Here is a 22886-nt window from a genome sequence, read left to right as displayed (position 1 = left end):
CTTTTTCCCAATCCCCCTTCCTTATGATGATCTTTTCCTTTTTTATAAGGTACGTATGTATTTAGAAACATAAAAGAGGAAAACAAAACCAAACTTGATCTGAGAATGATCTCCTTTTGAAAACTCTTGGTATTTGTTCTTCTCCCCATATTGTCCAGATTTAGTCTTGGATTGGAGAGCCAAGGCACTGACTGCGTGGTGACTTCATCAGATTGGAGTCAGCCAGCAATCCTTATTATCCTAGGATGTGAACACTACAAGAACCGCTCCAGAACAGCTGGTGCAAGATGCTCACTGGCCTGCGGAGAATTCGAAGCCCAAAGAGCTCAGGTGACCATTGTTAGCGGATGACAAGGACGATCTTAGAGGCTTGGATGTGTTCTTTTAAACGGTCCACCCATTCTGACTAGTAAAATCGGTGGAGTGGTTTGCTGTAATTCTCTCATAACTCCTATTGTGCAAGCACAGAAATACCAGGAACGGCACAATAACAGGGGTCAAACCCTAAGTTGTGAACTGACCCTCAACAGCCGAGGGTTACAGGGTTACGGAGAAAAGGTTGCCGACTCTGTGGCTTCTAAACCAACCTTAACCCTCGTCTCTGTGCCCCCACAGCCCACGACACTGTAGGCATCAAGAAACGTTTGAAAAATTAATATAAACCTTCCCGCCTCAGTCCTTCCCTGCCTCCCCTCCCCCGCGCTAGCATTGGCGCCCCTGCTCGGGGACTTTTCCGGCTCCAGTTAGTTCTCTCCAAGACGGGGCGCGTCCGCGGGACAGACACGGGGCTCCTTCTTTTCACTGCGGGGCGCGGGGCTGTTGGCTGCTCACCCCGACTCTCATATTTTTCCTCGGAATGGGGGTCTTGTTTGGTGGGCACGCAAGCCCCAAAGGTGGCCCGAGGCGGTCTGGGTAACACGAGGGACCTGCGGGATAGTGCACAGAGCCCAAGCCGGACGGAGAGGCCCGCCGCGGGGGAAGCCCCGTCCGCTCCCGAGTCCAGCCCGCGTTCCCACCCCAGCGCGCCCGGCTCCGGGCCAGAGCCGGGTGGGCGGGGCCTGGCGGGGGCGGGGCCTGCCGCGGTCAGGTGACTGAAGGGCGGGTGGCTGAGGCGGCGCTGGCGGAGGGGCGTCAGACTCGCCTTGGGGTCGGCGAGGTAGGCCGGCAGTTGGGTAGCCACGCCGCGGCCATGGGGGGCTTAAAGGACGAGCTGCTCAAGGCCATCTGGCACGCCTTCACCGCACTCGACCTGGACCACAGCGGCAAGGTCTCTAAATCCCAGCTCAAGGTGGGCCCCCCCCCCCGACCCCGGTGCCCCTACTCCGGCCTTCCCCGGCGCGCGCTCCAGCACCCCCGGGTGGGGGAAGCCGGCCCCGGCGGGCGGTGACCCCAGGGAGGGGTGAGCAGGAATGCGGCCGGGCGGCCTGCTCAGCGCAGAGGGGCCAGAGACCGGGATTTGGCGGTTCTGCCTCCCTCTTGCCTTCGGGCCGTGCCTTCGGGCGGGTACTTAAGTCCCCTCTGGGCTCCCCATGAGCGGTGGGGGGGGGGGTTAGGCGGGGATGGGATCGGAGTGGGAGGCGGGCTCCTGTCGGGGAGGTGGGGGTGCCCATAAAGTCCGGACTCGGAGACGGCGATGGGAAGCTCCCTTAAACAGAATACCCAGATTACCGCTGTACTTTGGAAGAGGAAGGGACTTACCCAAGGTCACTGGGCAGAGCCTTCTGCAGAGCGCACGCTCCACACCCGCGCAGCCCTCAAAACGGCCAGCTGCACCCGAGGCAGTCTGGCTGTTCTGAGGAGGGAGAAGTGCCCAGAGCCTGGGCTCCAGCGGCTTCCTCCTTTGGGGGCTTTGGTGGTAGGGGATGCTTTCTGACCTGTGACAAAGACCTCCCGCCTTGGGGCTTTAGGTCAGTCACGCGTGAGCTGCGCCCCGCAGGGACCTTAGTTCCGGGTGAGGAGCCCTGATCTTTCTGGCAGAGTCTTTATTGTGACTGCCAAAGACCCCATCTTTGAGAGTATAGGGTATAAATAAAGGAATGCTTGTAAATTGAGTAACCCCAAGCAAGGAAAGTGGCACTTCGCCAGGAGAAATTGGCAGCTTCTTGAAAGTATAAAATATAGAAAACAGACAAGAAGAGCCATTCACAGACATTTTCTAATATCCACATTTTGGATCTGAATGTCTGGTTTTCTTAGCCTCTTCTGGGAATGAATTTCTGAAGATTGGGTTTGCTTTGTTTATTTTGTGCAGTAATCAGGAGGTTTTTATGAGTAGTGGCTTTTATGCCATTAGGATTTAGTATTCGCTCTCCTCCTTTCATCTTCCTTTCACACTCCTCTCTTCTTCTCATTCATAAAATCATAGCCTGGAAGGGTTCACAGAGATCATTCTGTTAATCTTTTTTTTACTTTTAAATGACAGTAAAATTGACTTTTTTGGTGTACAGTTCTATGAGTTTTAACACATGTACAAATTTCTATAATTACTACCAAAATCAGGTTTCCATCTGTTCTGTCATTCCAGAAAGCTTTTCATATTGCCCTTGCACCTGAAGCTGGGATCAGCCAATTGTCTGTTCTGTTCTTAATTGCTGTAGTTTTGTCTTTTCCACAGTGTCATGTAAATGAAGTCATTTGGTATGTAACCTTTTGACACTGGCTTCTTTCACTCAGGGTAATCCCTTAGAGATTCATCCATGTTATTGTGTGTATGTATTAATAATTCTTTTTTTATTAAGTAATCCATTGTATGGATGTACCCAAGTTAATAAAAACCCTTGAGCATTTGTGTTATTTCCCCTTTTTGGTGATTATGAGTAGAGCTATATTTTACTTTTCACTTTTTTAGAAAATTTTATTTATTAGAGAGAGAGAGAGCGCGAGAGCAAGCATGAGTGGGGGGGAGGGGCAGAGGGAGAAGCAGACTCCCTGATGAGCTGGGAGCCTGATGGGGGACTCAATCTCAGGACCTTGGGATCATGACCTGAGCCAAAGGCAGATGCTTAACTGACTGAGCCACCCAGGTGCCCTTACTGTTTTTACTTTTAATTTACCTATACCACTATATTTACAGTGGCTTTCTTGTAGATAGATGTAGTTGGGTCTTGTTCTTTAATCTATTCTGACAATCTCTGTCTTTTAATTGTTGTGTTTAGACCATTTACATTTAATGTAATTATTGATATGGTTAGATTTAAGGCTACTAATTTTACTGTTTGGTTTCTGTTTTCCAATTTTTTGTTCCACTGTTTCTCCTTTCCTTCCTTATTTTAGATGATTTGAATATATTTTAGTATTTCATTTTAATACTGAGTTTTGTTTTTTTTTTTTAAGATTTTGTTTGTTTATTTGACACAGAGAGGGCGAGCGAGCACAAGCAGGGGGTGCTGCAGGCAGAGGGAGGGGGGAAACAGGCTGTCCGCTGACCAGGGAGCCCAATACGGGGCTTGATCCCAGGACCCCAGGACCATGACCTGAACTGAAGGCAGATGCTTAACTGACTGAGCCACCCTGGCGCCTCAATACTGAGTTTTTTTGACTATATTTCTTTGTATAGTTTTCTTAATGGCTGCTCTAGAGATGATAATATATACCTAACTTTTCAGTCTACTTAGAATTAATATTTTACCACTTTAAGAGGGATGTGGAAACCTTATCACCATTTAAGTCCTTTTAACCTCTCCGCTTTATGTTATAATTGTCATATTTATTAATTTACACACATTGAAAACCTTGTCAGACAATTTTAAAATTTTTTTGCTTTTAACCACCATTTTTATTTTAAGCATCCTTTTTTTTTTTTTTTAAGGTTTTATTTATTTATTTGACAGAGAGAGACACAGCCAGTGAGAGAGGGAACACAAGCAGGGGGAGTGGGAGAGGAAGAAGCAGGCTCCCAGCAGAGCAGGGAGCCCTATGCGGGGCTCAATCCCAGGACCCCAGGATCATGCCCTGGGCTGAAGGCAGACGCTTAGCGACTGCCATCCAGGCGACTGAGCCACCCAGGCGGCCCGTATTTTAAGCATCTCTTAAGAATAGTTTTTTCTTCCCAGATAACTCTCACTTTTTTTTTTTTTAAAGATTTATTTATTTATTTGACAGAGAGAGAGACAGCCAGCGAGAGAGGGAACACAGCAGGGGGAGTGGGAGAGGAAGAAGCAGGCTCCCAGCAGAGGAGTCCAACGTGGGGCTCGATCCCAGGACCCCGGGATCACACCCTGAGCCGAAGGCACACGCCTAACAATTGAGCCACCCAGGCGCCCCAACTCTCACTTTTTTAAAAAAATTTTTATTTGGGATGCCTGGCTGGCTTATTTGAGAGAGAGAGAGAGAGAACACACAAGCAGGGGGAGCAGCAGGCAGAGGGAAAGGGAGAAGCAGACTCCCCGCTGAGCAGGGAGCCCAAAGTGGAGCTTGATCCCAGGACCCTGGGATCATGACCTAAGCCTGAGCCCAAGGCAGACACTTCACTGACTGAGCCACCCAGGCACACAGATAACTCTAATTTTATAGATAGGGTGGATTAAGCTTATGTGATGTTTGGTGGTTGCCCATACTCCCAGTTGTAAGTAGTAGCTAAATCTAGTACCAGGATTTTCAGACTTTTGAGCCATTGTTTTTTCATTTTTTCTCATTTAATTGATGACATAATTGAGACGTTTCTATTACTTCAGTTGCAGTCCATTCGAAATTGTCCTTGCGGCTGCTTATAGAAAAAGGATTTTTGACTGAAAGGCCTGGCAAGAAGTATTAAATCCCAGTACATACCTTCACCCACGAGATGTTGATAATGCAACTGTGCAATTGTATTTTGTCTGTCCCTTGTCTACTTAACTGAGAGACTTTGGGATTGATTTAGTTCTGTTCATCTTGCCAGTCTTCCTGGAATGGAAAATATAAAAAAAAATTTCTATTTAGATCTTTCCTTTTGTTTTGATTCTGAAATTTAATGTCCACTGATTTATTGGCTAGGAGTAGTGTTTTTACCTTAATTTGTTCGTTCATTTATTTTTTCATGCAATAACCTTTTATGTGTCTATTCTGTGTAAGGTACCATGTTAATTTCATAACAAGATTAGTATTTTTAGGCTCTTAATTGGTTTATTAAATACCAGACTAAATATCCAAAACAAGTGTTAAAACTTATCACTTTGTAAAACTATATGGGCGTTCTAAAATATTTTTGAATTTGCCTTTTTGAATTACCTTCACAATATTTGACACAATGAATAGATATTCACTAACTGTGTAATAGACACTTCATGTGTTAGATACTGTGTCCAATGCTAGGGGTGGTAGTAGAGGTGGGGGGAAAAAAGAAACAAATACAAATTTTTGCCTTCAAAGAATTTAAATATTGGTAGGCAAATTAAGAAAATAATCAACTATTAGAGGTGGTTGGTTCTCTCTCTCAATTATATTACTCAGTTACCTTATCCTTAAGAAATGTAAAGTCTGCTTCTCTGTCTCTCTCTGCCCCTCCCCGCCACTCATGCTTTCTCTCTCTCCCTCTCTCTTTCACTTGCTCTTTATCTCAAATAAATAAAATCTTAAAAAAAAAGAAATGTAAAGTCTGGTGGTTGAGATAAGTAACAAATATTTTTGGATAGAGGATGTTGAGTGGGTTGGAAGATAAGGGGCCATGAGATTTTAGAGGAAGAGGTGATTACTTTTTACTGGTGAGATTATTTCATGAACAAAGCTTCTTTGAAATGAACTCTGAAGACAGGTAGGATGTGATTATATAGAGATGCGGGAGGGAAGGGTAAGTCATTCTATTCATTCATTCATTGATTCATTCATTCATTCACTGGATATTTGTTGACTGCTGTCAGCTCCAAGGCATCCCTGTGAACTATTGCAGCAGACAGGATTAATCAGACATTATGGGGACTTCTCTGTAATTTATTTTGATTGCAGTACAGAATGTGAGTGTCTGTGTCAATGTATATTTAAGAGAGAGTTATTGCTGGTGATAAAGCAATAGAAATAGATTGTGGTTGATGCATGGAAGACGCTGAGTACTGGGTCCGTGAGGTAGGTGCCGTAGAGCCTCCAAGTTTTCTGAGAGGTGATGGGCCATGGTAAGTGCACTTTAGGAAGTCACTTGGGCTGTAGCATGTGACCTGGGTTAGAGTGGTTTGGGCATATTGGAATTAGGAAACTACTGTAGTAGCCCTAGTGAGAGGTAATAGGGGCTGGAGGTGGGGAGGATGGACAAGTGGGGGTAGTGGGTGAAGGAATTTTGCTCTCTACCAGCCTTGACTCATGAGTGGCTGTGCGGAGAAATGAAAAGGACAGAGTCAGAAATGTTAGAAAGTTCAACTGTGGACGACCAATGGGCAGTAGTGGTTTTTAATAGAACAGGAAAGTTGTGAAAAGGAACTGTTTAGAGAAGAAAGGAAAGTTAGCTTTGAACATGTTTTGTTTACTTTGTTTTGTTTTTGAGGTCCTTGTTGGAGATGATGTTCTTGGCAAGGGTAGAGCTGTCAGTATAGGATCTGATTAGTTGAAACTTGGAAAAAAGAGAGGAGAGATTAATTGATGACCTTGGGGAATGGCTAGAGTATGTAGTGAGGAAGAACAGAAGCCAAGGGACCAGAAATGAGAGTAAGAACCACTTTGGAGCAACACTGGAACTGAGGGAGAAGAGATTTCAAGGAAGACGTAGTCTCTTATCTTGGAGAGTTGAGTTATTATTATTACTATTTTTTAAATATTTTATTTATTTATTTGACAGAGAGAGCCAGAGAGCACAAGCAGGGAGAATGGCAGAGGGAGAGGGAGAAGCAGATTCCCCGCTGAGCAGAGAGCCCCATGTGGGGCTCGATCCAGGACCCTGGGATAATGACCCTAGCCCAAGGTGGACACCTAACCCACTGAGCCACCCAGGCGCCCCAATTATTATTGTTCTATACATATATTTTGGAGATTTTAAAGTAATGCGAGTGCTTCTTCCCTGCTATAGTTTATAAACTACATACTTCTTCTCTAAAGAGAAGTTGTGAAAAGTTTGGAGTATTGGCATCATCTTGGGAATAAATTCATTTTTTTACTTTTAGGAGATTACTTTGTAGTACAGTACTCATTTAGATAGATATGTTTGAGTTACTGCTATAATTAATAAATACTGGGTAGCCCGGGTGGCCTAGTCAGTTAAATGTCTGCCTTTGGCTCAGGTCATGATCTCAGGGTCCTGGGATCCAGCCCTGCATTGGACTCCCTGCTCAGCGGGGAGTCTACTTCTCCCTCTCCCTCTGCTCCCCCACCTCCCCACTCATGTGCACATGCTCTCTCTCTCTTCAAATAAATAAAATCTTTTAAAAAATTACTAAATATTTTCCTTCAGGGTTGCCTGAAGGAAGTACAAGAAAAGCTTATGTTTTATACCTAATTTTTATTAACTAATAGCATATTTTGGAGTGAAACAAAAATTACTACCTCAGTAAATTTCAAAACTTGAAATCCAAAGAATAAATTAACAACATAAGATATTATTTTGTTGTTGCAAACATAGACTTTCATTAAATTTATCAATAAGATAAAAATATGTAACATAGAATTGGAAAACCACTTGTGACTTGCATAAGCTACTATAGAGGCAAGATGTTGAGGTTGTTTAGTCAGTGATGCTTCCTTGTTAAGACAACTAGGCATGAGGTCAATGTAGGTCAATATCTTCCTGATCTTCATTGATGTACCCTTCTCCTCCCCCCAAGCCTCTGCTCCCTGTACCCTCCAAAAAAAGGGGAACCACCTCTGCCTCACTTTTCTTAACCTTGATTCTTTCACCCTCTTCCTTCCGCATTCCCTGTGATTTCCCAGGCTTCTTCCTTGCAATCTGTGCACCCTCTGCAGGAGATCTCTCTTTGGCTACAGTTGTAGTGTTTCTGGCTCCCCTCCTGAGTCGCAGTTGTACATGTCTTTACCCCCCACCACACTCAGCCTGTGTAGTCATCAGCTGTATTAGTTTAATTTGCAATGGGATTGTTAGAAGGCAACTCGTTTTTTAAATTGTCCTGTTGATTTGGTGTTACTCTTTTTCAGGCTGGATACAGAGGGACATTAAACTGAATTTTTATTTTATTTTATTTATTTTTTTAAAGATTTTATTTATTTGAGAGAGGGAGCGCAGGGTGAGCAAGAGAGAGCACGAGTGGTGGGGGAGGGGCAGAGGGAGCAGAAGAAGCAGGCTCCCCACTGAGCGGGGAGCCAGATGAGGGGCTCCATCCAGGACCCTGGGATCATGACCTGAGCTGAAGGCAGACACTTAAAACAACTGAACCACCCAGGTGCCCCTGACTTATTTTAAATTAAGCGTTTCCTAATTGTGTACGGATGTACTTGTCGACTGCTGAAGTAGATATGGTGGGGAAAGAAAACTTCAGAAACACATTCTCTACTTGCTTTTAAACTTGTGTTTATGAATAGTCTTTCCTTAGAACAAACTATAAGACTATTATTTGTTTTGAATGCAATTTTATTTCTTTTAAAGGGTTTTATTTTTAAGATTTTATTTGTTTATTTGTCAGAGAGAGAGACCGAGAGAGAGCATGTGTGCACAAGCAGAGGGAGTAGCAGGCTCCCTGCTGAGCAAGGAGCCCGATGTGGGGCTCGATCCCAGGACCCTGGGATTATGACCTGAGCTGAAGGTAGACACTGAACAACTGGGCCACCCAGGTGTTCCTTGAATGCAATTTCAATATACACTATAACTGATGTGAGATTTAAAACTGCTGAGTGATTGATGGAACCGTATCTGTAGGAAGATGCTAGGTACATATAGATAGTTGGGTAAATATCACTGAGTTGAATGTTACAGGTTTTTTTTTTTTTTCCCAGCCATTTTTTCCCTTGGTTTGGTTTTGGTTTTCATGCCCTTTTTCTCTGTGTGTATGTGTGTGTTTAATTTTATTTTTAATTAATTTCTACACCCGTGTGGGCTTGAACTCACAATCCCAAGATCAAGAGTCACACACTCCACTGACTCAGCCAACCAGGTGCCGGTATATATATATATTTTTAAATGAGGGACATTTGTGTGTGGATTCTATATGTTATGAAACATTACTAATAGGCCATCTGAAGCAGACTTTGTTACTTTCAGGTTTTTTTTTTTTTTTTAAAGATTTATTCATTTATTTTTGAGAGAGAGAGCAAGCATGAGCAGGGGGAGGGTGGTAGAGGGAGAAGCAGACTCCCCGCAGATGTGGACTGATCCCAGCACCCCTGGATCATGACCTGAGCCGCAGGCAGACACTTAACCGACTGAGCGACCCAGGCGCCCCTACTTTTAGGTTTTGATGTAAATTTGCAGAAGTCAATGGAAATAGGTATAGGGGATATTATTTGAAGTAGAGGCAATAATTATTTTCTTCTCTACTTATGTTTTAAAATGATCTTCAGATGATTTAGAATTTCAGGGATCTTGCTGAAAGCTAATAAATCTCCAGTGTTACTTAGAAATACATGCAATTATAACCTGAAACCATAAAAGTCCTAGAAGAGACAATAGGCAGTACTTTCTCTGACATTGGCCTTAGCATTTTTCTAAATATGTCTCCTAAGGCAGGGGGAATAAAAGCAAAAATAAACAATTGGAGCTACATCAAATTAAAAAGCTTCTGTACAGCAAAGGAAACAATTAACAAAACTAAAACACAGCCTACTGAATGGGAGAAGATAGTTGCAAATGATGCATTTGATAAAGTGTTAGTATCCAGAATATGTAAAGAATTTATACAGCTCCACATCAAAAAACCCAAATAATCCAATTTAAAAATGGGCAGATGGTATGAACAAACTTTTTTTTTTTTTTAAGATTTTGTTTATTGGATGCCTGGGTGGCTCGGTCATTAATAGTTTGCTTTGGGCTCAGGTCATAATCCCAGGGTCCTGGGATTGAGTCCCACATGGGGCTATTTGCTCTGTGGGGAGACTGCTTCTCCCTCTGTTTGCCACTCCCCCTGCTTGTGCTCTCTCTATCTCTCTCTCTGATAAATAAATAAATAAATAAATAAATAAATAAATAAATAAATAAAATCTTTAAAAAGATAAATAAAAAAATAAAGATTTTATTTATTTATTTGAGAGAGAGAGTGAGAGATCAATCACGAATAGGGGAGAGTGGTAGAGGGAGAAGCAGACTCCCCGCTGAGCAGGGAGCCCAAAGTAGGGCTCGATCATGACCTGAGCTGAAGGCAGATGCTTAACCAACTGAGCCACCCAGGCACCCGTGAACAGACATTTCTCCAAAGAAGACATCCAGATGGCCAACAGACACATGAAAAGATGCTCAAAATCACTTATCATTAGGGGAATGCAAATCAAAACCACAATGAGATATCACCTCACAGCTGTCAGAATGACTAAAATAAAAAACACAAGAAATAACAAGTGTTGGCTAGGATGTGGAAAAAAAGGAACCCTCATGCACTGTTGGTGGGAATGCAAGCTGATACAGCCACTCAGTAAAACAGTATGGAGGTTTCTCAGAAAATTATATATAGAATTACCATATGATCCAGTAACTCCATGACTGGGTATTTATGAAATATGAAAACACTAATTTGAAAAGATATATTCACCCCTCTGTTAATTGCAGCATTATTTATAACAAGATATGGAGGCAACCCAAGTGTCCGTTGATAGATGAATGGATAAAAAAAGATATGTATACATACAATGGAATATTACTCAGCCATGAAAAAGAGTGAACTCTTGTCATTTGCAACAACATGGATGGATCTAGAGCGCATGATGTGAAGTGAAATAAGTTAATTAGAGAAGGACAAATACCATATTATTTCACTGGTGTGGGATTTAAGAAACAGAACAAATGAACAAAGAAAAAAAGGGAAAAAAAAAGACGTACATATAGAGAACAAACTTTTGGTTACCATAGGGGAAGTCGGTGGGGGGGATGGTGAAATAGGCAAGGGAGATTAAGAGTACATGTATTGTGATGAGCACTGAGTAATGTATTCTATTTTTTTTTTTTAAGAATTTATTTATTTAGGGGGCGCCTGGGTGGCTCAGTCGTTAAGCATCTGCCTTCAGGTCAGGGCGTGATCCCGGCGTTCTGGGATCGAGCCCTGCATCAGGCTCCTCCCTGGGAGCCTGCTTCTTCCTCTCCCACTCCCCCTGCTTATGTTCCCTCTCTCGCTGGCTGTCTCTCTCTCTCTCTGTCAAATAAATAAATAAAATCTTAAAAAAAAAAGGATTTATTTATTAGAGAGAGAGAGAGAATGAACAGGGGGTGGGAGGGACAGAGGGAGAGAGATAAGCTCCCCAATGAGCAGGGAGCCCAATGCAGGACTCGATCTCAGGACTCTGGGATCATGACCTGAGCCGAAGGCAAAAGATTAACTGACTGAGCCACCCAGGCGCCCCAGGGTAATGTATGCTTGAATCACTATATTGTACACCTGAAACTAATATAACACCGTATATTTATTATACTGGAATTAAAATAACATAAAAATTTTTAAAAAGAAAAAAATACATGTAATTCCAAGAAGATAAGGTGATGAAGGCTATTATTTAAATTCTTGTACATTGAAGAGAAACTTTGGAATAGTTCATATAAACACATGGTATAGAATTTATAAAGTTCGGTGCTCCTGGATGGCTCAGTTGGTTGGGCGTCTGCCTTCGGCTCAGGTCATGATCCCCGGGTCCTGGGCTCAAGCCCCGTGTTGGGCTCCCTGCTCAGTGGGGAGTTTGCTCTCCCTCTCCCTCCGCCCCTCACCCCCACTCATGCTCTCTTGCTCAAATAAATTAAAATAAAAAAGAATTCATAAAGTTCAAAAGGCCATTTACAGAAGTGAAAAGTAAGTTTTCTTCAACCCCTGTCCCATACTATTTTACTGCCCTGGAGGTAACCATTATTACTAGTTTGTTATGTTCCTTCCAGAGATCAAAGTGTACTTTAAAATTAATACTCTTATTGTTTTAGTAAGTGTTGTCCTTTTAAATATAGCACAGTCTAGCGATATTTTTTGCAACCTTTATTATAACTTTACTTTGCAATTATGGTTGCAGTGCAAATTACATGTCAGTCCTGGAAATGTCTTGAAATAAGCTTTTTGGCTGTGCAGTTTTATCCTGTTGTTTTTAGAAACACGGGGTTTTGTTTTGTTTTAAATTGTGCCCTTTTGAAGTAAAAGAGAATCTAAGTGGAAAAAATTTTTTGGGAACAACACGGGTAATTTGAATATTCATTCCTCAGTGATAGATTTTCAGCTAAATATCTTTTATTCTTTGCTTTGTAGTTGGCTATATGTCTTATAAATATTATATGTTCTCTTCCCATGTAGGCATTTAGCCAAAAAAATTTTTAGCCTTACTAGTTACAAAAGTAATTGAGCCTGGCCAATGTGTCAGTTGAAAATATAGTAGTCCCCACTTAGCTGCGTTTTCAGATTTCACGGTTTCAGTTACCTGCAGTCATCTGTGGTCTGGAAGCAGTTGATCCTCCTTCTGACATACCGTCAGTAGTTCAATAGTAGCTTAACAATACGTTACAGTGCCTACATCACTCGCTTCATCTCCTCACGTAGGCCTTTTATCATTTCTCATCTTTATCTCACAGGAAGGGTGAGTATAGTATAGTATTTTGAGAGAGAGAGAGAGACACCATATTCACATAACTTTTATTACAGTATAATTATTCTATTTTATTATTAGTTATTGTTGGTAATCTTTTTACTGTGCCTAATTTATAAATTAAACTTGATCACAGATATGTATGTATCAGAAAAAACGTGTACCTAGGGTTCAGTACTCTCCGGTAGGGTTTCAGGCATCCACTTGGAATATGTCCTCTGCATAAGCAAGACAACTGTATAAAGGAAGCAAGTTGCAGTAAAGGGCTTTTATTGTGTGAAACACAATGCAAAACTATGGTTAATTTTTGTGAACTTGGCATGTATAGTATTTTTCCCTAATCTTTTTTTTTTTAAAGATTTTATTTATTTATTTGACAGAGAGAGAGAGAGACAGCCAGCGAGAGAGGGAACACAAGCAGGGGGAGTGGGAGAGGAAGAAGCAGGCTCATAGTGGAGGAGCCTGATGTGGGGCTCGATCCCAGAATGCCAGGATCACGCCCTGACCTGAAGGCAGATGCTTAACGACTGAGCCACCCAGGCGCCCCTCCCCCTAATCTTTTTTTTTTAAGGTGTTGAACTTTATTTTTTAAATTTTTAAAAAAGATTTTATTTATTTATTTGACAGAGAGAAAGAGAGAGAGCACAAGTAGGCAGAGCGGCAGGCAGAGGGAGAGAAAGAAGCAGGCTCTCTGCTGAGCAGGGAGCCCTGTGTGGGGCTTGATCCCAGGACCCTGGGATCATGACCTGAGCCAAAGGCAGATGCTTAACCGACTGAGCCACCCAGGCACCCCTTTTCCCCTAATCTTTAGTGTTATGTTTCTGTTAACCTCTGTGGTAAAAGTTGTTTCTGTTGAGGAACTAAAAGAAATCTCATTAAAAAAATGAGATTAGGATATTGGAATCATGAATGAGCCTATAAAAGTCTTTGTAAATATTTTTTATATTTCACCAAAACAAAATAATAAAGACATTTTAGTATAGTAAGAGAGATTTAAAAATCTTAAAATGGTAATAATGGATTCTGGGTTATTTCCTTTCTTTATTACTTATTTGCTAACAACTTTTCAAAAGTGAGATAAGTTGGAAGTTTTAGGGTTTTTTTGAAACAACATGTAAACTTCTGCTTTATTGAAGGTATTATACAAACTGTGAGGCGCTGTGTGTGTGTGTGTGTGTGTGTGTGTGTGTGTATCCATCTTAAGAGCCAGTGTGCATTTCTAATCTTATGACTCAGAGTTCTTAACCTTCTTGATCTCCATTTCATACTTCCTTTTGGGTCTCACTATAGTCCTGAGGTACATAGTACCTGGAAGCTGGAGACAGAAGAGGCTTTACATGACCTTTTCTCACTTACTCCATTTGCTATCTCAGAGTAGCTATGTTCTCATTCCCTCGCAACAAGAGGGTTATTGTGTAATCCCCTCAGTGGATAATTAGCGCACTGGAACTCGAGGTATTCCAGCTTGCCTCCACAGTCTGTCTTATGTGTGTCCCTGTTCTTGTCCTACAACATAAGTCCAACGCAGCCCTTTGTCTCAGCTTCCTTTATTTCCCCAGGGATTCATTTCATAAGTCTATTTTTCTACTCTGCTTTCTGCTTTATTTCCTTCTTCTCATTGTACCTTCAGGTTCCCTTTTTCTTTTTTAATTCAAAATCTGTGTTCACTTGAAACTGCAATTCTCAGCAATTAATTAACTATGGAAAGGTATTTAAGAGTAAATCTGCATATAGTTGAATTTCGTAAATGAAGAGATCTTGTGATTAGGGAGACATTTCTGCAATACTGGAAAAACTAATTTTTTCATCTTAAGGTTCTTCTGTGCCTTCTATACCTTTTGCTTCTGTAAGAATAATCACCTTTGTCTGGTAATCAGGTATGTTTGATTTGGACCAGGAGAGTGGTGTATGCGAACGTGGTGTACCAGCCGTGCTCCAACACGTGCTGAACGGTGTTGAAGGTATTACATGTCGTTGCATAAGCAGCTCTGGGAGGGTGGAGCGCTACCTGCCTTGTCAGGCAGCACATCCCATCCATTCTTTCAGCTCATAGGGTGATGGATGTGGGGTTACGGTTTTGTTGTTTTTGTTCCTGTACAGAATGGATGGCTAACATATCTTTGTTGACTGACTACGGTAGAGCCAGTACTTCAGAACTGGTCCTGTAAAGAGGGGAAGTTACTAAAACTTTTTGGGTATTTATGAGAAAGGTAGAGTTTTGAGATTATTTTGAGGATGTGGGTGTGGTAATTGGAGGTGAGAGGCTGGAGATGGGGAGACCAATTGGGGAGAATCTGTGAAAGTTGATGACTTAGTTGATGAGTGCTGGACTGGGATGGTGGCAGTGGGAATCAAAACAGATATTCCCTACCCTTATAGAGCTCTAGTCTTTTTGTTTTTTTTAAAGATTTTATTTATTAATTTGACAGAGAGAAACAGCCAGCGAGAGAGGGAACACAAGCAGGGGGAGTGGGAGAGGAAGAAGCAGGTTTACAGCGGAGGAGCCTGATGTGGGGCTCGATCCCACAACGCTGGGGTCACGCCCTGAGCCGAAGGCAGACGCTGAACGACTGCGCCACCCAGGCGCCCCAGTAGAGCTTTAGTCTTTTGAATGATACAGACCCAGCAAACTGTCAATTCAAGTATAGTGAGATAAAGAAAGTACACAATTCACCTAAGACTTGTGGGATCTATTCATAACACTTGCCTGTAATGAATTATTTTATTGTTGGCTGCAACTATAGTGATTTTTAAGATCAAGTCTATCATTTTTGTCTATTTATTAATTGTCATTCTTGTGTAAAGACGAGTGTTCTTTTTATTTTTTATTTTTTTAAGATTTTATCTATTTATTTGACAGAGAGAGAGGGAACACAAGCGGGGGGGAGTGGGAGAGGAAGAAGCAGACTTCCTGCTGAGCAGGGAGCCCGATGCAGGGCTTGATCCCAGAACGCTGGGATCATGACCTGAGCCGAAGGCAGACACTTCATGACTGAGCCACCCAGGCGCCCAAAGACGAGTGTTCTTTTTAAATTAAACTTTCACCAAAAAAAAAAAGTGCTGGGCACACAGAGGAGGGGAACCTATCTAGCCTATGGGGAGGATTGGAGGAGTTAGGTTAGAGAATCCTTCTAGAAGAAGAGACATTTGTCACTGACTTTAAGGGATATGTCATACTCGTCTATAAGAACATCCACGATGACAGATACAGAAAATAAGTCCCTTGGAAAAACAGGAAAAAGTGTCAGGAAAGAGCACTAGTTGGGGAGTCAGGAGACCTGTCTGTGCTCTGATACTTGTGTAGCCATGGGAAGTCACTTCTTGCTGGGCTTCAGTTTCCTCCTTTGTAAAATGTGGAGTACCAGGTGAGGTCTTTGAGGGTTGGCCTTCTAATTTAACTATGTTAGCTTGATGTGTTTACCACAGCCATATCCTGTTGAGTATTTGCTCTGCTGCAGCTCTTTGTTGGAGTCTCAGAAGGGAGAATGGGACCTGTTACTGAGGACAGGGTGCCCTGTTTTCCCAGCATTACATTCTCTGGTTAGCTGTAAGCTGATAGAACAGCTCATTCAGTGGAGAGAGGAGTTGGCCTTGGGGGTCTGAATTAGACTTAGTAATAGGACAAACTGTATGTAAAAGAGGTACAAGAAGAGGAGAGTCCATGATTTTGTTGTTAAAGGAATGATGGTACCAAAGTTAGCATCAGGGTGAGAAGCCTGTTTTGGGGAAAAAGGTGATGAATTCTTCTTTGTGTTTTTTTTGGATGTGAGGCAAATTTAGTGTAGAAACCTCTAGAATTAGTTAGGGATATAAATCAGAGTTCAGTTGAGAGGGAAAGACCAGAAGATCTGAGAGTTATTAGAATAGAGGTAACTTAATATTGTCAGAATAAAAGCATTCTTGAAGAAGAGAGTAAGGAGAAAGAATTCAGGGCTGAAAATTGAGCTTTGGTAGAGGTGCCTTTGTGGGATCACCTTCCTCACCCCTCATTCTCCTAAGGAGAATAACCAAAAGGAAGGGAATGATCCAGAATGCCAAGTGCCAGCAGCTTGGGAGAATGACTTGTTCAGAAGGTGTCTGTCCCGTGTTGGGTTCTCCAGGAAGCAGATGGTGAGACAGAGTTGGGAGTGCAAAAGGGCTATTGAGAAGAAACACCTATGGTGGGGAAAAAGAGAGGAAGCAGGATTGGGAAAAGGAGCTGTCAAACTGTGATACGGACTTGACAAAACTAGAAGCAAATGTTACCACCATCTTGCTCAGTCATTGGCTGAGGACCCTAAGGTAAAATAGCTGGAGGCTCTCAGCTAACTACAGTCCTCGTAGCTGGGCAGCATTTCTGTTCTTGAGGTACATCTCTGTGTCTGCCATAGAATCCTTTTGAGAAAGCAATTTCATGAGCTTGATAGGGATGGCAATCCTATTATGGAGACCATAAGGAGACAGAGTGGTCAGAAGAGGGGGCAGCAAAGATAAACCTCAGATTTGTGATTTTTATTATCACTTTGGGTATGTACTGTGACTTCAGATTTTCTTTTGGAGTAGAGTGTACTAAATTGAACTACGTAATTTTTCTCTCTTGTTATGGAGTTCTCTCTCACACTTGTTAATTCTGAGTCCTTTCCTCAAAAATCTCTACTTGTATTTTGAGGAACTGGATTGCTTTACTGGACCTCAGGTCAGATGAGTCACGCCTGCTAGTTCTGGTGGTGTGAATAACTAATGGAGATACTGGTTTTTACTCTAAAAGTGATCTGAATTAGAGATTCCAATTAAACAAAAATTCTCTCAGTGGAATATCGTGGTAGTACAGTGAAGTAAATTTAGAGATCTAGATAAAGATGATGGAGAAGCAAGCTAAATTAGAGAGAGAGATAAGAAAATTCTGAAATAGGGCTCATTTAGCAAATGTTTGTTGAACATCAGGCACTTTATTGGGTTTTGGTGTTGCACAGTTGGATAATATAGACCTTCCCTTTATGAATTACAAAGTAGTGGGAGAGATAGGTGCAGACACTTACTGGAGTTAAATCTTTTTATACATGATTTATCTTCTTAAAGATATTTGTTTATGCTGTAGTCCAGTGGAGACTGGAATCTAAGGAAGTTGTCCCAGATTGGGAGCCCATCATGTGGCTTCTTCAAGAGGCATGGCAAAGCATAGTTCTTTGTGGATGACTGAACTGAGTTAGTTTCATCACCTCTATATTCCTACAGTGCTCTCTTCATATTTTGTAATTTTATTGGTGTTCTCTAGCTGGAACCCCCAGACATATTTAATTTCTAAATTTTCCGTAGATATAAAAGCTTCACTTTTTCTGATTATAAAGATAATACGTAGAATATTCAAACAACACATTGAAGTATAGAGGCAAAGGTAAAAGTACCCAAAATTCTACCACCAAGGGCAGATGCAATTAACTTTTCAGTGAATATCTTTCTAACATCTTTTGTCTCTCTTCCACCCCTTTTTCGTCCCTCTCCTTACGCTGTACACATACACACATGCATGCACACTGTTGCATATACACAAACATATATATCCTTCTATATAAATGGGACTGTGTTTCATATGATTTTGTAACCTTTTTTTTTTCTTTTTTCTTTTTTTAAAAGATTTTTTTTTTTTTTTAAAGATTTCATTTATTTATTTGACAGAGATAGAGACAGCCAGCGAGAGAGGGAACACAAGCAGGGGGAGTGGGAGAGGAAGAAGCAGGCTCATAACGGAGGAGCCTGATGTGGGGCTCGATCCCACAACATCGGGATCACGCCCTGAGCCGAAGGCAGAGGCTTAACTGCTGTGCCACCCAGGCGCCCTCAAATAAAATATTTTTAAAAAATAATACAAATATATATTAAATAGCAAATGATAAAGATAATAACTAACCTTTTCATAATACTTACTACATGCCACGCATTACTACTAATTCCTTCTAGCAGTCCTACGAATAAAGTACCATTTTTTTTTTAAGATTGTATTTATTTATTTGACAGAGAGAGACAGCCAGCGAGAGAGGGAACACAAGCAGGGGAGTGGGAGAGGAAGAAGCAGGCTCATAACGGAGGAGCCTGATGTGGGGCTCGATCCCACAACATCGGGATCACGCCCTGAGCCGAAGGCAGAGGCTTAACTGCTGTGCCACCCAGGCGCCCCTTTTTAAAAGATTTTTTGACAGAAAGAGAGAGAGCAGAAGCAGGGGGAGAGGGAGAAGTAGACTCCCAGCTGAGCAGGGAGCCTGATGTGGGGCTCGATCCCAGGACTGTGGGATCATGACCTGAGCCAAAGGCAGACGCTTAACCAACTGAGCCACCCAGGCGCCTCTGTAACCTATTTTCTTAAAGACGTGTTAAGGTCATCTTTCCATATCACTGCTCATAGATACAGACAATATTCTTAATAATGGCTTTGAACGATTTACTGTGTTGATGCACCATGTTTTATTTAACTACTTTCCTATTCTTAGATATTTGAGATGTTTAGATGTTTTCAGCCAGGGACGCTGCTAAACAGCCTGCAATGTGTAAGATACACCTCCCCCTGGCTCCCTAAACAAAGAATTATCTGATCTAGGGGCGACTGGGTGGCTCAGTCCGTTAAGTGTCTGACTCTTGGTCTTGATCTCAGTGTCGTGAGTTCAAGCCTGTGTTGGGCTCCATGCTGGGCATGGAGCCTACCTGACAAAAAAAAAAAAGAAAAGAAGTCTGAAAAAAAAATATCTGGTCCAAAATGTCAGTAGGGATGGAGAAGACCTGCTCTATTCCTTCTCCAGTGTTGGGTGGTGGCTATCTTCACTCCCCTGTATCTGTTCAAATGCCAGGTATTGTTACTCAAGCAAAAAGTAATAGCTGTTTTAGTTTGCATTATTTTGATTACTAGTGAGGCTTAGCATCTTTTTCTATATTTATTAGCCGTCAGTTTCTTTTACACATTTCCCATTCATGTCCGTTGTCCATTTTTTTATTAGGTGCTCATCTTTTTTTTTTTTTTTTAATTTATAAGAGTAATTTGAATATTGGAGCTATCAGCCTTCTTTTGTTTGTTTCTTTGTGGTGTCTCTTTTTAAAGGGAAATTTAAAAAAATGTTGTCAATTTTATTGATATTTTCTGTTTGATTTCTGAAGAGGGCTAAGTTGATTAATTGCCTGAAATAACTTATTAAAGGTGGTTCATTTAGAATGAAATCCAGTGGCATTTACTGTAGGTAGTTTAATGGCATATAGTCTGTAGAGAACATCACAACAGGTGGTTTTGATTAAGGTATCCGGTCTTAATCTGTCCGTACGTGTTGGGCTCCTGTGAAGAATATAGAATACAACTATTGGGCAAGTTTCCGTCCCTCACTGAGCTGCAGTTAGGTATTTGAGATACTGCTAGCATATGAAACAATTCATTTAAATGCTGAGTAGGAGTTCAGTGGACAGGAGGGCCAGTAAAGGTTTCCTAGAGTTAATGGAGAATGACCCAGTCTTGAAGGATGTAACTAGGCACAAGGGAATGTTTCTGGCACCCCATTTTTGTGAGACAGGCAGATAGGAGACTTGGGTTCTCATCGCTGTTTTGTTATTAATCAGTGTATGACTTAGAGCAAGTCTCAGGCCCCAGTCTTTTTATCTATGAAATAAGGAGACAGGAGTAGGATATTTCCTAAGATTGTTGTCATTAGTAAAATATAGTTCTACTGTTAAAAGAGAATTTTCTAGGGATTTGTTCAGCATTTATAGAAATTCTGCCTTCTGGATAGCATGTGAGGTGCTGTGGGAATGCAAGGATAGGTAAGACATGGGCCATTCTTTCAGACATTCACAATCTTGGGAGAGGAAAATCATGTGTGGTAGTGTAAAATAAAAAGTACAGAGTGCTTGGGAAATGCAGAGTGAGGAAAGACCACCTTGATTTTCGGTGGTGGAGGCTTCTGAAAGGGATAGCATTTATGTTAGGTAGAAATGGAGGTATAGGGGTGGTTGGAGCAAAGGCCTGGAGCGAAGAGGTATGGTACAGGGTCTGTGTATGGTACAGTGAGTAAACTTGTCCGGTGGGCTTCGTATGTTTGGTACAGAGGGGTAGGAAGAAACGCTAGAAAACTAAAGAGGGCCTGACTTGTCGAGTGACTTAAATAGAGGGCTGAGATACTTACTTGGTTTTTACTTCCGTAGGCTTTTGATGAATTTTAGATGAGGGAATAATGTGATATTAGTAGCGTTTTAAGATTAATTTGGTAAGGGGCGCCTGGGTGGCTCAGTCGTTTAAGCATCTGCCTTTGGCTCAGGTCATGATCCCAGAATCCTGGGATCGAGCCTCACATTGGGCTCCCTGCTCAGCGGGGAGTCTGCTTCTCCCTCTGCCTCTACTACTCCCCCTGCTTGTGCTCTCACTCTGTCTCTCAAATAAATAAATAAAATCTTTTAAAAGATTATTTGGTAAAAGCGTCTAGGATGGTAATTGCATTTAGGGACTGAATCAACATTGACTTGGAGATTTCTGAGGCTGAATACAATGAAGATAATTTAAGAGAAAGCAAGCAAGACTTAAATAGTGATAAGCCGGATGAAAAGGTATTGTCAGGACAGGGAAAATGACTCTATGTGGTAGGGGCAGGACTTCTATGAAGACAATGCTCTTAAGGCAGGGCAAGGTACTGGTAGGAAATTGGTCATTCTGGTTCATTGTTAAGAAGAGTTTTCTGGTAATTCGCCATTAGCTTGAAATTTTATAAATCAGACAGGAATTTTCTTTTTTTTTTTAAAGATTGCTTATTATGAATTATAATTCTATAATTGTGTTCGTTCAGATAAGCTTGTTGGAATAGAGATCCCCACCCCCCTTTTCTTCAGTGTTGAAGTTTGCCCATTACGCACATCCTGTAAAGGGAAACTGTGTGACTTGTGGGAGGGCACGTTTCAGAGAACCTTTATAATCTCTACATCTTTGGGAGAGAGGAGGGTAGACATTATGCACTCATGTGTGTTAATATACTGTTTAGTTGTTCATCATCCTTGATTTTGTTTTCATGATAGTTGGAGTAAAATGCTTAAAAAGGATAAATGGCAAACCACTGAACAGAACAGACCAACGAACAGGGCTCATGCAGCTAATTAGTCATCTCTTGTCAGCAAAGGTCCTGCAGAGGCAATAGTAGAGAGATGGGTTGTTGGCATGGATATGGATCTTTTATTGTAGTAACAATAGTTTATTCTTCAAGTCGGGGGAATGAGAGCAAAGTTGCTTAGCAATCATGTGGGCGCCGAAAGAATGGCCTTTGGAGGAGCAGGCATTTGAAGTGGGATAAATTCAACTTTTTTGAGAAACTTGCCAACACTCTGATTAGAGTGATTCAGGGGCAGTCCTTATACAAATCAAGAACTTGCAGCTCTCTTTCCTCCTGATTGCTTTTGTCCTGATCTGCTTTCCAGCTTCCTCATTTGGAGAGGCTAGTGTCTCTTGGAACTGGTTCCCCCAAAGGTGGGTGCTAGCAGATGGGGGCTTCCTGAGAGAGAATGGTCCCAGAGTTCTAGGAATATCTCGTTCTTCGCCACTGGATTTAACTTGGCTCCACAAAATAGTGCCAGCCTTCTTATTGGGTCCTGGAGAACTGACTGAGTAGGGTTAGGGGAGCACCAGTCCATCACTGCACCCTATCTACAACATGCATACATGGCCGCGGGGTCATAGGGCTCTCTGTTCTTCCAGAAAAAGAGGGAAAGTGGCACATGTGGAAAGGGCATCAGAGCAGGAGGCTTGGGTTCTAGTCCCAGTTTTATTACACATAAAATTCTATGATTTGGGGCACATCTCCTAATCTCTGACTCAGCCTCTACATCTGTAAAATAGCAATAATACCTACTTTTCCCAGGGGCAAGACTAAAACCAACTAAAGGATGATGCAAGTCTACTCTGAAAAGCATAACCTACTGTACAAGCTTATGGAATGTTTACTTCTTGTTAATAGTTTATATTCTGGCCTTTAAGATTTTGGCTTCTTTATACATTTTATTTTTTATTAAAAAAAACTTGAGATACTGTTTAAGCTTTTAAAAAATTGCTGATGATTTTTTTTTTTAAGTTTTTATTTATTTATTTGAGAGAGAAAGAGACCACAAGAGCACGGGCAGAAGGAGAAGCAGACTCCTCACTGAGTGGGGAGCCCAATGCGGGGCTCAATCCCAGGACCCTAAGATCATGACCTGAGCTGAAGGCAGACACTTAACTGAGCCACCCAGGCGCACCCGCCTCCCACCTTTTTAAAAGATTTTATTTATTTATGCTGATAAAAATTTTTGAA

General features: G+C 41.8%; 1 protein-coding gene across 1 annotated transcript in view; it reads left to right on the top strand.

The window, feature by feature from the left end:
* The first annotated feature begins 1091 nt into the window (after positions 1–1091).
* Positions 1092–22886, top strand: part of SWAP70 (switching B cell complex subunit SWAP70) — a 70163-nt gene continuing 48368 nt past the window's right edge. Inside the window, exon 1 of the mRNA XM_087868045.1 lies at positions 1092–1288. Within this exon, the coding sequence (XP_087724171.1) occupies positions 1190–1288 (99 nt within the window). The 5' untranslated portion in view covers positions 1092–1189. The remainder of the gene's footprint in view (positions 1289–22886) is intronic.

The sequence above is a fragment of the Ursus americanus genome, chromosome 16 (assembly GCF_024610735.1).
Source record: "Ursus americanus isolate L20-20 chromosome 16, mUrsAme1.1.p, whole genome shotgun sequence".
Lineage (NCBI taxonomy): Eukaryota > Metazoa > Chordata > Mammalia > Carnivora > Ursidae > Ursus > Ursus americanus.
This window is presented reverse-complemented; position numbering and strand designations above follow the sequence as displayed.